Source organism: Paecilomyces variotii (assembly GCF_004022145.1).
Source record: "Paecilomyces variotii strain CBS 101075 chromosome Unknown C8Q69scaffold_5, whole genome shotgun sequence".
Taxonomy (NCBI): Eukaryota; Fungi; Ascomycota; class Eurotiomycetes; order Eurotiales; family Thermoascaceae; genus Paecilomyces; species Paecilomyces variotii.
In genome coordinates, this window is record NW_021167144.1 from 1,430,228 (window position 1) to 1,444,727 (window position 14,500).

The following is a 14,500-nucleotide window of genomic DNA, read 5'->3' on the forward strand; positions in this document are numbered from 1 at the left end:
GACTGTCCGCTCAGGCAGCGCATTATGATGACATAGATGCAAAACACGCAGCAGATCCAACACCCGGAGATGGATAATATCGTCAATGTACATATGGCCTAAGTAGCGACAACAATATGAACGACTTTCGATTGGCTATGGAGAAGACATGCATAAGGGATTTCAATGATGTTAAGCCAAGGAATATATCATGATCATCAAGAATATCCGGGTATTTTTAGCGCCGGAAGCCGTAATATAAGTCAGGTGATCGACTACTTAGCGCGGATCGCCTGTAACCTGGAATCTAGATACACCTCTCTCTCTCTCTCACCGTTGTTCAGATTCTTTCAAAGAATATACCTTTTTATTCCCCCAGTAATACTGCCTCCACAAGTTATACCAGAAATCCCTCTTACACTTAGGACGAAATGAGTCAGGCTACTCCGGTGCGGGTAATCCTTCGATATCGCGAACAACCTTTTCAAGACCTGAACGCAATCATCAACGCTTTCTTTAAATGGCGAGATATTCAACCTCTAGACGACTACTGTACACATATATGTAGTAATTTTCATTCTTCTCGGTTATATCTCGTTCTCGATCTCTACTGCAAAACATGTCCAAATGTCAATCTCGACAAGTTAGACCTCGAAGTCTTTAAAGTCTCAGGAATTAATTCATTGTGCGTCACCTCTTCTACGACCTAACTAAACTGACTATATTTAGTACATTTCGGGATCTCGGAGAGGTAGCTCGCAAGCAGGTTTACCAGCGATCCGTTTCTCTGGAGTGGGGGGAAGGAAACCACTCTAGTCAGAGGAATTAGTCCGGTGTTGTTCCAGCACAGGGAGGACAAGATTCCGCTATATCCGTGTCTTGCCTATCGAGACTCAACGGGAGATCCCTCAGAAACCCGGAGGTAGATTGGCATGGGTCATTTGCAACCCTTCTTGCGGGTGTACAAAAGATAATGTGATCTCGATTCATGTGTTTGGGAGTACGCGTACAAGCTGCGTATATCTTGCAAGCCCATTCACACATTACCAGAGAGCGATGGAAGTCGACTAAACTTGAATAGCGCAGAGAGAACCTTCGCACAAAGCGGATCGTGATGCGAGAGACGAGCCTTCAAAGGAAAGGTAGCTCGAAAAGACGATCTATTGTCAATCAGCCGTTCACGCGTAGGCTTTTCGAGGCCCCTAATGACGAAAAATAGGTGCCTTCTCCATTCTTCTCATTCGACAAATCGTAGATTGAAAGTGCCACAGTCTCGACTTCCTTTCATCGGCTTAATGTCTTGACCATATGGCAGTCGTGCAGCGCTGTCAACGGGCCCAGAGTCGAGCTGAAATAGTCACGACTCTGCTGATATTGTTTCCATCTTCTGGATGTGCTTTCTTTGTCTGAAAATTCCCGGTGTCCCCTATCGTACCAGCTGACCGGAGCTAAAACTACCTCAAGCACATGGTCACCTGATAATCTCATTCTCTGGAAGATAAAAGACGATTAGCCCCATATAATGATAACGATGACGCATGGTCTAGGCTGATAGAACTATACCACTTATATCCTCTTCATATGAGAACTTACAGGACGATGAAAATAAGCACGAAAGGATAAAAACTTTTTACCTCTCAATTCTACGTCACTCAATAGCATCTGAAGCGGAAATGTTCCTAAGCCCCATCTGGTCGGGACTTCCTCGACTCTGCCTAACTGTTGCCTGAAAGGAGATCTTCAAAACTACTCCAAGAAAGTCAAACTTCCTCTCTTCATCTATCAGACAACACAACATACCATCACACATTGATTGTTAAGAAAGCTCGAATCTCATCAATCATGTCACAACCCACCGTCCCTGAGACTGTCCACAAGGGCGACCTTATTCTCGCCTACAAGCCCAAGGAGGCACACATGCTGCTTGTGGTGTCTGCCCCTGACGATACTAATAATACCAATATCATCCAAGACGCTTCTTCCATCATGGTGCAGAGGGTTAACTGGCATATTCCAGATTCGCCCGGCTTCTGGACCCTGTACGGCCCAGAGGTGTATTATGTCGATAAAGACGAGGAGGACGAAAAGGACGAAAGATTCCACAGGTGGTATTGTCTCTATGATGACCATTCCAAAGATCTCGAGGAGGAGTCTCTTGATCGCTTTCTCAAGTCGATGGCTGTCACCGATGCGGATGCCAAAGATAACCACACGGGGGTTGCCCTCATCGTGAATCCTCATGGAAGGTACGTCTCCTGTCAGACGCATTTGCGCTCGTGATTCTCTACGATCTATCATGTGGAAGGAATTTACTAAAAAAAAAAAAAAAAACCCTTGTAGGGATGTTATCAAGCATTACTTTCATGGCAGTTGCCCCCATTGCGGAAGCACGGGGTGGTTCTGCCCCGGATGCGGGGGCGTAGGTACACGGTTTCCCGATCTTTTTGGCAGCTGTGCGGTCGACCAGTCATGCCCGGTTTGCATGGGATATGAGTTTGCTCTCGAAGATAAAGGGATACTTCGAGAACTGGACCGGCTAGAATATATCCTCTACGACTACAAAGACAGTGGTAATATGTCGGGGCTATGTAAAGCACAGATGGCGAAGACAAAAACGGAGGCTCTTGAGTTGGCAGAGGAAAGATTTGCACTCATTCATGCCAGAAAGGTCGAGATGGGTCTCAATTCGGAGAATGAGAAAAAGAGCTTACAGGATTGGAAGGACTGTTATTTGTGATGGTCTCGATTGCCGCAACATTGAGCGCGCTTAGAACTCACATTGACAGCGAGTATCAAAAGTCGCTATTAGGGCTAACTATTGTGTCAAAGAAAGTGCGATTTCTATGGGAAATGTTTGCTCTCGGTGTTAGGTATCTATGTTTCTCTATGGAACAATACACAAACAAATCATAGCTTTACACATCTTGCGATCGACGTGATCTACTGAGTCATCTAACACGACCAGCCATGACAACATGTCCTCATTCTCCTTGGATCACAGAGACATATCTAGAAACCAAAGCCATAGTGAAACCCTATGCTCCTACATGACGAGTCTACTGTAAGCACAAGTCAAATCGAGGTTCAACGAGTCTTGGTACGTTTCGCGGGGAAACATCACGTTGACTTCTCAGCGCAGAATGAATCCAGCTGCGCAATACGATCCTCTTGGAGACAGAGCGTTTCCCCCCATCCAAGGGCCGTTCATTGGTACGTGGTAGACACCACGTATTGCGACTGTGTACTTCCAGTCGAGTTCGTACCCTGGTGATGGCTGAATAACAGCTATGATAGTATGTCATTTCCGGTGCCTTGAATACCGTGCTCAGCGTTCTCCCTATCTTGGATATGCTGCTTGCGATGTGATAATCCCGAAGTAACTGTCTTGGCAATATGATCCATGCCATATGTCATAATTTTGGGTTTGTTGGAAGATTTCTAGATTGCGGCTTCTGTTCAAACAGCAGGCAAATGTTTTACCTCAGGACTCCGGGGATAAGATATCATACTCCTTTCCAGCTCTATATGAGAGAGTATGCTAGCATGCAATCCAAACGCCAAAAGCAGATCTTTTTTTGTTTCAATGAAATCAGCAATTCTCGTGTATCGTTGCCCGATCGAGACACGCCTATACCGCGTGGCTGAAAAGGTACGACACTGATTCTCCGTTGTGGGTTCTCCGGATAGCCTGTATTGACGTTAGGAACTGGCTACTGAAAATTGGGGACATGTGTGATCACTTACCTCGGCCAAAGTTCCCGACACATCGATGACCTTCAGTTTAGGGCAGCGTTCAATCTTGTCACCAACTGTTGAACATGAAATGTTAGTATTCATATGAATCGGAAAGTAGGGAAGCAACGAGAGCCATGACTGGCATCGCAGAATCGACATCACTAGCTCAGGGCAGATCTTGAAGCTAGAAATAAGCGCTAGGGAACATACGTGGAATAGCTAAGAGAAACTGGTTAGCATTTGCACGGTTGAATGAAGTTAAGAATTATGTCGATAACGTACTGTTTGTGACGACCAGACCAGTGAGACATGACTGGTTGACGTTCTCAACGGCATTACCGCTCAAGATACCATGAGTAGCAATGGCAAAAACTTCCTTGGCACCGTGTGCCTTCACTGTCGCTGCTGCCTTCGCGAGCTGAACACCAGACAGTCAGTATGCATTGAACAGTAATCGCTTGTAGCTAATTGTCAAGACTCGAGAACATACGGTTCCGCAAGTGTCCGCCATATCATCGACGAGGATAGCAATCTTGTCCTGGACGTCACCGACAAGGACCATGCGTCCAACAACGTTGGGTCGAGGGCGCTCCTTGTGGATAAGCGCAAATGCCGTGTTCAGTCGATCGGCAATAGAGGTTGCGCGCTTCGCACCACCAGCGTCCGGAGAAACAATGACGCAGTTTTCGACATCCAGGTTCTCTCTGACCCAGTTCAACACCGACGGCTCAGCGTAGAGGTTATCCACAGGGACGTTGAAGAATCCCTGGATCTGAGAAGCGTGCAGGTCCATGGTAATGACGTGATTCTAGAGTTCGCACCATCAGCGCCCGTTATCTTTGCTCCTAGCTCGTGGTTGAGGCCGACTTACGCAACCGGACACCTGCAGCATGTTGGCTACCAGCCTTGCGCTGATGGGAGCGCGAGACTTGTCCTATACGAATAATCAGCATGACCGGATACACAATTCCCTAGTTCAGACGTACCTTCTTATCTTGACGGGCGTAAGGGAAGCTGGGAATAACCGCAGTGATAGAGCGCGCGGAGGCGGTGCGGCAAGCGTGAATCATGATCAACAGTTCCATCAGGCCGTCATTGACCTCGCCTGGTGCAGTAGACTGGACGACATAGACTGAGGATAGTATAAGAATACGTCACCGGCAAAATGTCGGGCAAAGTACACACCATCTTCGTCTCGAACAGACTCTCCAATAGTGACGCTCGTCTCCTGATTGGAATAGTTCAAACTGATTGTCCTTGCGACATCGATACCGAGTCTACAACGATGTCAATCCCAGTCCTATTATCCCAACAGCATTGTTTTCAGATCCAATTCGCATACCGGGCTGCGATCTTCGCGCTGAGGTCTGGATGCGAGCTTCCAGAAAGAAGCTTGATTTCATTGGGAATCTTGGCCGACATTTTTTCTCGAGCGTCTCAAGGAGTGCTTATCGAACGATCGTAGAGAATCAGAAGGAAAGAGAGAAAAGAAAAACGATCGAAAGACTGGTATCCCATTGGTTAGTGCGGGGAACTTTCGTATGTTCGGGCGAAGGGTTCGGGGAAATTAGCAAGGGTCTGAGCAAGTTCTCGGTGCTGGTAGTGGTTTCTCAAACTGGAATATGAACGGAGTACTCACGATCAGATGGCTAGAGCCGTTATCGAAGGCTACTGATCGATGCGCATAGAGAATGAGAGGTGTTAGTGGACTCGAAAAAGCGCCTTCGAGATGTCCGTCAAAATTCGAGATCATGTGACTGCGTAGAAACTCTGCGCCAACTGACTTCCGATCTTGTGTCGGCAGCGACGCCGACCCATGGACCGCAGGCGAATCCAAAGCGAGTCTTCAGATGAGACTAATCGGCGCCTATTTTGTACGGCGCGGGTCCAAAATAGGCGCCGATTACCATAGTTAGAGCGTTTATCCGGAGAGTCTGGTGTAGAAGTCCTATGAAATTTCATGTAAGTATGCACGTGCAGTAGGATAAATTCCATAGCAATGCTTCCTCAGGCCGCGATGTTCCAGCAGAGCTCAATATTTCGGAGGATAGCGCCAAAGATCCATCCCCGCAGTGCGAGATATGACGATCAAGTACTACGCAGTAGCAATAAAGCAGTTAGCTACCTACTGATATATACCGCTCAGGTCTCATAGACAACAATCTTAATATAGTCACCTGGCCGTGATAGTCCAGGAACAAGGCTAGAATGTATGTAGTACGATGTCATCTTTCTGCGCTGACAGCCGAGAAAATCTCTCTCAGCCGATATCATAAAAAGTCTTGGCATCTGCAACATGTAGTAAAGGAACCAGTCTGTCATTTTTGCGTCGACAGGTATGACTATAGATGGCAAGATGGTGGTCCATACTCCAGATGTGGAGATGTCAGTTCTTCTATGGAGAATCCCCGAAAATGGCGATGTTGATGCCGTGTCTAAGCCTTTCTCGGAAATCGTCGGTACCGCAAGAATGAGGCCCGTGGGTTTTCCTCGACTCACTCTGCCGGATGCCTACGGGAAACAGAAAGCTAATAGGTAATTTAAATAGCATTCAGAGAAGGAATATGATTGCCAAGATTATATTCCCTCCCAAGTACACAGCGAACGGTACTTTGTGGATCTAGATATCGGCGATTGTCGCGCATAGCTCGCCACTCAATATGAATGGCGACGTTACAAGTCGCAGCACTCCTGTCCCTCAACAGACGTCCTGTAATGCCCCTTCTATACAGTGTCAAGAGCAGAGGGCGTTAAACAAGCATGAAGTCGGTTGGAGGAGGATCGTTCGGAACTTTACCCCATCGTATGCATTATTGGATGAAGACCCCTGTATACACATGCTGACTGCCAATCAGATGGTTTTCGGTGACTATGGGTACAGGCATTGTTTCTGTACTGCTCAACAGTCTACCATACAACGGCATATGGCTGTATTGGATCGCCAATGTCATTTTTGCACTCAATGTACTACTCTTTGTTGCAGGATGTGTGGTGTCCTTTTTGCGCTACGTTCTCTATCCGGAAATTTTCAAAGCTATGATCATGCACCCGGTACAGTCTATGTTTATGGGTACTTTCCCCATGGGTTTGGCGACAATCATCAATATGTTCTGCGCAGTTTGTGTGTCAGCCTGGGGTGAGTGGACCAGGAATTTCGTCTGGGCGCTATGGATATTCGATGCTGCAGTATCGGTCATGATTGCTCTTTCATTGCCCTTTATGCTGTAGGTTGCTAACGACCAAGAGGAGAATCGATGCTGACAATACAATCTAGTATGGCGCACCACAAACAGTCAGAGCTCTCCAGCATGACAGCTGTGTGGCTTCTACCCGTGGTTACTTGTGTTGTCGCAGCCTCATCTGGTGGTGTAGTCGCCGATGTCCTACCAAACCCACATCATGCTCTATGGACTATCATAGTCAGCTACGTCCTATGGGGAATCGGTATGCCTCTGGCACTGATGACCATGGTGATATACTTTATGCGTCTTACGCTATACAAGTTACCCCCGAAAACAGTGATTGTTAGCGTCTTCCTCCCCTTGGGTCCTATGGGCCAGGGAGGTTTTGCGTAAGTTCCCACCCTCACAGGAACATCCCTGTACATTTTCAGCTCCTAATCATGGTTTATCTCCTTAGCGTTATGAAACTTGGTGCATCAGCGCAGAATATATTTCCAAAAACTCACACACTCGAGGGCAGCGCTGGTTCAACTTTCTATGCAATGGGATTCCTGACCGCACTCATCCTTTGGGGCTTTGGTCTAGTGTGGCTGTTCTTCGCATCAGCATCTATCGTGCAATGTAGGAGATTTCCATTCAACATCGGCTGGTGGGGATTCACTTTCCCTCTCGGCGTTTATGCCGCGAGTACATGTCAACTGGGACGAGAGCTGCCCTCGACTTTCTTCTCGGTACTGGGAACAGTAAGTATTCATCTGCCTTCTGCTCACTCCAGTAAGATATCTAACCATTATCCAGATTCTTTCTCTATGCGTAGTGGCTCTCTGGATTGTCGTCTCCCTTGGCACTCTGAAGCGTGCTGTCACCGGGGACATATTTCATGCTCCCTGTCTTGCGGAGATAAAACCCAAGCAAGAAGAGGGGAGAGACGCCAGCAAAGCTGCTTGAGTAACTTTTCCTTGAAGTATATTTCTCGTATTTGCCATTTGGCTAAAAGTTTGTAGCGTTGTACGTGTAATATTCTACGGCTTAGCGCATATTCACCTGATCTATATATTTTGAACTACTTAATGAAATGGTCGAATGGAGGATATCCGCGAGAATCAACCTATTTCTAAACATACAGAATAGTACATATTACAATCTACAACTCACAAAAAGACAGCCTTTGAGGATTTAGATGTGGTGTCAGGAACGTAAATCCGAAAGAAGAATGAGGTCACTGAGCACTCTTTATTCAGTGCACGGACCATATTTAACTGCTAGAATATTTCGACTCCGCACTGGGGTCACGTCTATACACCAATATTGTCCAACGCACAGTTCCATTTGCGATTGCTAACGCCAGTGGCAAAGTCAAACCAGCAATATCACCCAGTTATCTATATGTGATTCCTGCGCTGTGATCGAATTTACTCACTCCCGCAGGCTCCTATGAGAGCTACAAGGAAGCTGGCGCCATGACTTCAACAAGCACTACCCCGCGATTCTCCATCTTGATAATTAACCCGAATACCTCGAGGCATATGACCGATGCACTGAAACCCATCGTCAACAACCTGAATTACTCTGATGTCCATTTCGATTATTTCACCGCCCCCGCATTGACGTCAGTAACAATCGAGGAAACCGGGCGCGTCGTCCCCGGCGTACCAAGCATAAACTCCGGTGAGGACTCCGCAAACTCAGCACTGCATTGCAGACCCTTCCTCGAGCCTCTAATACCAAAACATGACGCGTTCTTGGTCGCCTGCTACTCCGCGCATCCTCTCGTGGCGATGCTGAAAGAAGATATAAAGAAACTGGAGGAAAGAGAAGGGTCAACATCGAACAGCAGCAGCAGAAGGAGGAAATACGTGACTGGCATATTCGAGGCAAGCGTCTCAGTGTCCCTGTCGCTGATCAGTTCTTTTCAGCTCCTAGGGACAGACGACCTCAGAAAAGTCCAGGCAGACGAGACGTTCGGTATCGTTTCGACTGGCAGCATATGGAAGGCGGAACTAAGCAAAGCCGTGGCTGAAATGCTTGCAGGGCCAGGAGGCAGTATTCCTGGAACCATTGCGCGATTCGCTGGCGCTGAAACAACTGGCTTGACAGCGGTTCAACTGCACGACACCCCGCCGGATGAGGTGAGAAAGAGAATAAGCGATGCGACGGAGAGGCTTATTAAGAACACTTCTTCCCCGGTAACTGTCATTTGTTTAGGATGTGCAGGAATGGCAGGCATGGAAGAAGCGGTCCGGGCAGGCTGCATAAGGGCTTACGGCGGAGAGGCTGGGGAAAGAGTGCGTATTGTTGATGGCGTAGTCGCAGGTGTTGGATTGCTTGTCAATGCCTGCAAAGCACGATTCTGAGCCGGGAGGAAAGGAGGTAAGTTTAAACGTTGCTTGAGCTGTACTTCTGAGATGATGGGAGCTCGTTGGGTTGCATCTGAACTTGAATCTAGTAACTAGCACGAATGGTCCTTCAATAATAAGATAGGAATAATTCTGAAAAATAAAGAAAAAGTTAAAATAACCAAGTCCCTAAAGAACAGTTCTAGTATGCAATTATCATTGGCGAATAAATAGAAAATCGCTTTTAATCAACTTATGGCGGGTCTTGTGTTAGGCAAGCAAGGAGCGCCAGATACCCGTTTGCTAGATACCCCACAAAGCCACCGCCCACAGTGGTTAAATCGACATCTCCGGAGCTGTCTCGGCGCGGAAAACGCGCCGCTACGCGTCCAAAGCCCAATCTCACCCACGATTTTAATGACTGCAATGAAGATAAGATGCCTAGGTACGTCGCGCACCTGCTCGTCACTGACGTACATTTCACTTCTTGGCTACTTTCCAGCAACTTCCACTGAATAGCCGTGACTAACGACGTGGATCTTATTACAGGGAAATCATAACGATACAAGCCGGCCAATGCGGCAACAACGGTACGTCGTCCGCCCAGGGAATCGCATTATAATTATCGGCTATCAGAGGGCTTCTCTCTGCTCCAGCTAGAGGATATCGGGCTGGAGTCTTTGATAGGAGAAAGAAAAAAAGACTGGATTTTAGCTGACGTTACGTCCTCGATGCAGTCGGGAGCCAGTTCTGGCAACAGCTCTGTCTTGAGCATGGTATCAACCGAGATGGAAACCTAGAGGAATTCGCGACGGAGGGCGGAGATCGGAAAGATGTTTTCTTCTATCAGGTACTGAACAGACATGCCGTGTTCGATTGCTGGTTATGAAGCAAGCCGTGTGTCTGTCTGGTCTGTATGATGGCTAATCGCACTTGCGTGAATATAGAGTGATGACACGCGATACATTCCCCGAGCGATTCTGCTCGATTTGGAACCTAGGGTATGGACCGAGATTGCGCCCCCCTTTTTGACCTTATTATCTCTTCTCCGTCGAAGCTATGCGGCTCGTGATGTGTGAACTGAAAGACTAATTCGCCTTTTTCTTTGGATCACAGGTAATCAACAGCATCCAAAGTGGCTCTTACCGCAATATCTATAATCCAGAGAACTTCTTCATCGGCCAACAAGGTATTGGAGCGGGAAATAACTGGGCTGCCGGATATGCAGCCGGAGAGATCGTGCAGGAGGAAATATTCGATATGATCGATCGAGAAGCAGACGGAAGTGATTCATTAGAGGTGCGTGTTGGGTTGTCGTGGAGGAGTAAAATATAATACTATGACGGGGTGGAAATTTGACGGAGGGGGACGATCCGCTGATTATAGATTGTTACATACAGGGCTTCATGCTGCTACATTCCATTGCAGGAGGTACTGGTTCCGGTCTAGGAAGTTTTATTCTCGAGCGGATGAATGATCGCTTTCCGAAGAAGTTGATTCAGACTTATTCGGTGTTTCCGGATACGCAGTCTGCAGATGTGGTTGTCAATCCTTATAACAGTTTACTGGCGATGAGACGGTTGACGCAGAATGCGGATTCTGTCGTAAGTGTCTTCATATTGAGATGAAAAAACTGTTTTATTAAACTCACGGATTTACAGGTTGTTCTCGACAATGGTGCGCTTTCCAGGATAGTCGCAGACAGACTCCATGTTCAAGAGCCGTCATTCCAGCAGACTAATCAGTTGGTAGGTGCCGTTATCTTATAAAATACGGAAGATTCATACTAGGATTCAGATGCTAAAAGAGCTGCTACAGGTCTCAACGGTGATGTCGGCCTCAACAACCACTCTCCGGTACCCCGGATATATGCACAACGACCTTGTCGGAATTACTGCCTCTCTCATCCCCACGCCCCGAACACACTTCCTCATCACATCCTATACTCCATTTACCGGTGACAATATCGAGCAGGCCAAAACTGTTCGAAAGACCACCGTGCTCGATGTCATGCGCCGACTTTTACAGCCCAAGAATCGCATGGTCTCTATCACGCCAAGCAAGTCGAGCTGCTACATCAGCATTCTCAATATCATTCAAGGCGAGGCCGATCCGACGGACGTGCACAAATCCTTGCTTCGTATTCGAGAGCGTAGACTCGCGTCTTTCATCCCGTGGGGTCCAGCCAGTATACAGGTCGCTCTCAGCAAGAAGTCACCGTACATCCAGCACACGCACCGTGTCAGCGGTCTCATGCTGGCCAATCACACATCTGTCGCGACACTCTTCAAGCGAATTGTCCAACAATACGACCGTCTGCGGAAGCGAAATGCTTTCTTGGAACAGTACAAGAAAGAGGCTCCATTCGCCGATGGATTGGGCGAGTTCGACGAGGCACGAGCTGTCGTGGTCGACTTGGTCGGAGAATACGAGGCTGCAGAGAGGGAGGATTATCTGGATCCAGACGCAGGAAAAGGCCCTGGGGAGGCTGCGGCCTAAGATTCTGGATTTCCTCCCGTGTTCATTCCAATTGTGTTTTTCAGTCATTGGTCCATCATGCAGATATTCCCCCCCCCCCCCCCCCCCCCCCCTTATTTTATTTTATTTTATTATCTTGTCAACGTATGCCAATTTTTCCTTGTTGTTCTTCATCCTTTAGAAATAGGACATTCAAGTATCCCGGTATTGATCGTCGGGGTGCGAGGAAGGCGTCATATTGGTTGATTGATTCTTCGGTGTCGATGCATGGGTTAATTACTCAGGTCAGAAACGTACACTAAGAAAGAAAGAAAAAAGACTGGAAAGAGAGGAAAAAGCAATTATAGGCTTCGTTTCCGTTTTGCGTAGCGAGCTTCCTAAGAAGTAATAAATCAATCATTCGCCGCGTTTGTTGCTCTGTCAATACTTAGTATGCGGTTCCGTGAGGGGCAGATGAACGTAACCACTAGGTAGCAGGTGTCTACCTATGGTGAGGGGAACATTCGTCAACCATGATGAGTTAACTTAGTTAGTTAATGTTAGTTAGCCAACAGGTAGTTATTATCGAATAGCTGATTCAGGTGTAGCCAATTTCTCTCCGGATCACACGACTTCGGGATGTTAATACAGCTCCAATTTTGGGCGGCAAGGCCGGAAATAATACGAACGCTATTCACACGTAGCTTGTCCACTGGAATTTACATGGATTAAGTCAGTAGTTCAGTACTCCGTCGTAAGGGAGGGTTATGTGCCCGAGTATCTAGTCGGGTTTTGCGAGGCTAGCGCCCAGAGCGATGGCTGTGAGCCTTCTGGATAGCTTGCATGTCGTTAGCGAAGGTAGCTATCCCTATGGAAGTTAAGTTGATTTTTTTTTAGAACGGGCAGGGGTCTAAATAAGTATGGTACAAATCTCCATCACAGCTGTCGCGATATTTAGGCGGGATCGTGCTTTCTTATCTGGCGATAAGCAAGCCGAGCCGTTAATTTAACCCGGCAGTAGTTCCGATATCCAGGAAACGGACCGATGTCCGGAGGGTATTTCAGGGCCTGCATGTGGTTCCATTATTTATTAGTCCTGGAAAAAGCAATCAGTGAGCGAAGTAGTACAGATATCACCGTCAGGGTTTGTCGGGTCTCTTCAATGGCATGTAGTCGACTTCAGGTTATCATTGGCGTGGCCAGCTGCGAGCGTGTCCCAAAGAGGAAAGCAACCGGATATTTAGTTGTATATGGGACAGGTCAAACATATCTGTGCTTCTTTCCAGGATTTGGGATAGAAATACTTGTCACATTTCACACCGAATGAAGCTGTCCATGGTAACATCCCAACCGCATACGTGCGTCTCACTGTATGGTATCTCGCTGCTGTTGTGTGCAATCTCGATAGATGACAAGTCACTGTGGCTAACGGGGTCAATGCGCGTCTTAACCCTACGGAGTACAGCACGTAAGTTAGAGTAGACCCCGGTTGGTTCGCTATCGCGTGGTCTCATATCACCTCCTTTGTGTCCCTCTGGGGACGCGATCTTGACCAGTGTCAGGTCCTCCCTTTTCGTTGCTTGTTATTAAAATGCTTGACCCTCGAATTGGCGTCCTCTGGAAGCCAGCAACCTGCGCAGTCACGCTGCAGCACCGTTTCGAATCGATCTGCGCGGGTGTGGACGATCATCTGGATAAGGACCCCAGTCCTTCTCAGATACAGTGTTAGTGTGTACGATTTTGGCGTGGCGGCGTCTGGACGACCAAGGTAGAAAAGTACGAGTAACTCCCCAATAGCCGAATAGGCCGCTTCAGGGGAACGAAAGCAGCGTCGCAACCCATTCTCCGTATTATTAGTATTATTGAATGATGGCAAAACCTTGATCTGCGGGGATTACACAGCACGCAAGTGCAGAAGCTATTGACGGATTGACACGGCAGTCACCAAGCTGGCGCTATCTCAAGTCGACTGGAGCTTGTGGCAGCAGCGTCGATCGAGCGCTATGGTTGGAATAGTGAACAGAGATAGCTCGAGGATCAACTTCCAGTTGAGAAAGTCTCCGGAATGCAAGGCTCAACGCTTTAACGCTGAACCTCGAGCACGGGCGTGAGGGGATGTGGCTGGCCCGAGTCCGCATCACGTGAGGCTTAGCATGCGATCGAGTCACTCTGCCTTGATAGACGGATGATGATCTCGTATGAAGACGGCATGCGCTTTCGGCGGCGTCTCGCTCCGTAGAGCAGTCAGATGAAGTTCTACTGGTATAGCTGCCAACCTGGTTGCTGGCCCTGAAGATGTCGCTATTCTCTGCTTCCTTTGCGACCCTGAGCCCGGAGTAATCTAATTAGATGATCGATCCATGGGGATCTTCTGATGCTGAGACGTAAGCCACACCCCGAGCTCCGACACTTCGCCGGTGTCTGGAACGGGGGGAACACAGCAACGGGAACTTTGGAACTGGTTTTCTGAACGAAGGGAGAACGAAGGTTAAAACCCAAGCGAACTGGACGGATATAGCAAGTCATTTGCCCCCAACTGGTACCAATGTCTCGGGCAACGGCAGCGGCCGACCCAGTGCCGCTGAGGAAGGGGAGGTTCAACCCTGGATTGGTGTCAAAGAGGATTCCTGGGTCGTTACAAAGGTTTGGAACGTCCACGGGACAGAGAACACGCGTGAAGAAGGGATTGCTTATCAACGTAGATCCAGCGTAACTAGTTAACAGCTCCAGTGATATCTAGTAGTGGAGAGGTGATTCTCTAATGCATTGAGATACCGGCCATTACTAAAAGGGGAAACCACGCGTACCAAG

The 14,500-nt window shown here is 47.9% G+C and overlaps 6 protein-coding genes across 6 annotated transcripts; 5 read left to right on the plus strand and 1 right to left on the minus strand.

The window, feature by feature from the left end:
* The first annotated feature begins 235 nt into the window (after positions 1–235).
* C8Q69DRAFT_267840 (hypothetical protein) lies at positions 236–746 on the plus strand. The gene has a single exon (XM_028626764.1). It carries the CDS (start codon positions 411–413, stop codon positions 687–689), a length of 279 nt encoding a protein of 92 aa, XP_028485459.1. The 5' UTR covers positions 236–410; the 3' UTR covers positions 690–746.
* Positions 747–1,644: 898 nt separating this feature from the next.
* Positions 1,645–2,974, plus strand: C8Q69DRAFT_267955 (hypothetical protein). The gene is made up of 2 exons (XM_028626765.1): positions 1,645–2,225; positions 2,320–2,974. The coding sequence occupies exons 1-2, from the start codon at positions 1,822–1,824 to the stop codon at positions 2,714–2,716; spliced, it is 801 nt and encodes a 266-aa protein (XP_028485460.1). The 5' UTR covers positions 1,645–1,821; the 3' UTR covers positions 2,717–2,974.
* Positions 2,975–3,607: 633 nt separating this feature from the next.
* On the minus strand, positions 3,608–5,136 carry C8Q69DRAFT_507135 (phosphoribosyltransferase-like protein; the record flags this gene model as incomplete). Its single annotated transcript, XM_028632860.1, has 9 exons — positions 3,608–3,667; positions 3,724–3,788; positions 3,925–3,933; positions 3,997–4,132; positions 4,205–4,522; positions 4,586–4,648; positions 4,701–4,846; positions 4,900–4,991; positions 5,057–5,136. The coding sequence occupies 9 exons, from the start codon at positions 5,134–5,136 to the stop codon at positions 3,608–3,610; spliced, it is 969 nt and encodes a 322-aa protein (XP_028485461.1).
* Positions 5,137–6,263: 1,127 nt separating this feature from the next.
* Positions 6,264–8,061, plus strand: C8Q69DRAFT_467563 (sulfite transporter Ssu1). The gene is made up of 5 exons (XM_028630636.1): positions 6,264–6,517; positions 6,570–6,938; positions 6,989–7,285; positions 7,354–7,639; positions 7,695–8,061. The coding sequence occupies exons 1-5, from the start codon at positions 6,375–6,377 to the stop codon at positions 7,842–7,844; spliced, it is 1,245 nt and encodes a 414-aa protein (XP_028485462.1). The 5' UTR covers positions 6,264–6,374; the 3' UTR covers positions 7,845–8,061.
* Positions 8,062–8,085: 24 nt separating this feature from the next.
* C8Q69DRAFT_467568 (putative DCG1-like protein) lies at positions 8,086–9,591 on the plus strand. Its single transcript, XM_028630637.1, has one exon. The coding sequence runs from the start codon at positions 8,357–8,359 to the stop codon at positions 9,248–9,250; it is 894 nt and encodes a 297-aa protein (XP_028485463.1). The 5' UTR covers positions 8,086–8,356; the 3' UTR covers positions 9,251–9,591.
* Positions 9,592–11,840, plus strand: C8Q69DRAFT_467570 (putative gamma tubulin). The gene is made up of 8 exons (XM_028630639.1): positions 9,592–9,677; positions 9,782–9,822; positions 9,970–10,082; positions 10,180–10,233; positions 10,349–10,531; positions 10,633–10,836; positions 10,894–10,980; positions 11,051–11,840. The coding sequence occupies exons 1-8, from the start codon at positions 9,670–9,672 to the stop codon at positions 11,729–11,731; spliced, it is 1,371 nt and encodes a 456-aa protein (XP_028485464.1). The 5' UTR covers positions 9,592–9,669; the 3' UTR covers positions 11,732–11,840.
* The last annotated feature ends 2,660 nt before the right edge of the window (positions 11,841–14,500 follow it).

What these genes read in the sequence shown, in the direction of transcription:
- C8Q69DRAFT_267840 (XM_028626764.1), top strand. Translation starts at nt 411, where the DNA reads ATGAGTCAGGCTACTCCGGTGCGGGTAATCCTTCGATATCGCGAACAA.
- C8Q69DRAFT_267955 (XM_028626765.1), top strand. Translation starts at nt 1,822, where the DNA reads ATGTCACAACCCACCGTCCCTGAGACTGTCCACAAGGGCGACCTTATT. An exon ending in ATCGTGAATCCTCATGGAAG is followed by an intron (nt 2,226 to 2,319) that starts GTACGTCTCCTG and finishes AAACCCTTGTAG; the next exon opens with GGATGTTATCAAGCATTACT.
- C8Q69DRAFT_467563 (XM_028630636.1), top strand. Translation starts at nt 6,375, where the DNA reads ATGAATGGCGACGTTACAAGTCGCAGCACTCCTGTCCCTCAACAGACG. An exon ending in GTTCGGAACTTTACCCCATC is followed by an intron (nt 6,518 to 6,569) that starts GTATGCATTATT and finishes ACTGCCAATCAG; the next exon opens with ATGGTTTTCGGTGACTATGG. An exon ending in TCTTCTCGGTACTGGGAACA is followed by an intron (nt 7,640 to 7,694) that starts GTAAGTATTCAT and finishes ACCATTATCCAG; the next exon opens with ATTCTTTCTCTATGCGTAGT.
- C8Q69DRAFT_467568 (XM_028630637.1), top strand. Translation starts at nt 8,357, where the DNA reads ATGACTTCAACAAGCACTACCCCGCGATTCTCCATCTTGATAATTAAC.
- C8Q69DRAFT_467570 (XM_028630639.1), top strand. An exon ending in ACGGAAGTGATTCATTAGAG is followed by an intron (nt 10,532 to 10,632) that starts GTGCGTGTTGGG and finishes TGTTACATACAG; the next exon opens with GGCTTCATGCTGCTACATTC. An exon ending in CGCAGAATGCGGATTCTGTC is followed by an intron (nt 10,837 to 10,893) that starts GTAAGTGTCTTC and finishes ACGGATTTACAG; the next exon opens with GTTGTTCTCGACAATGGTGC.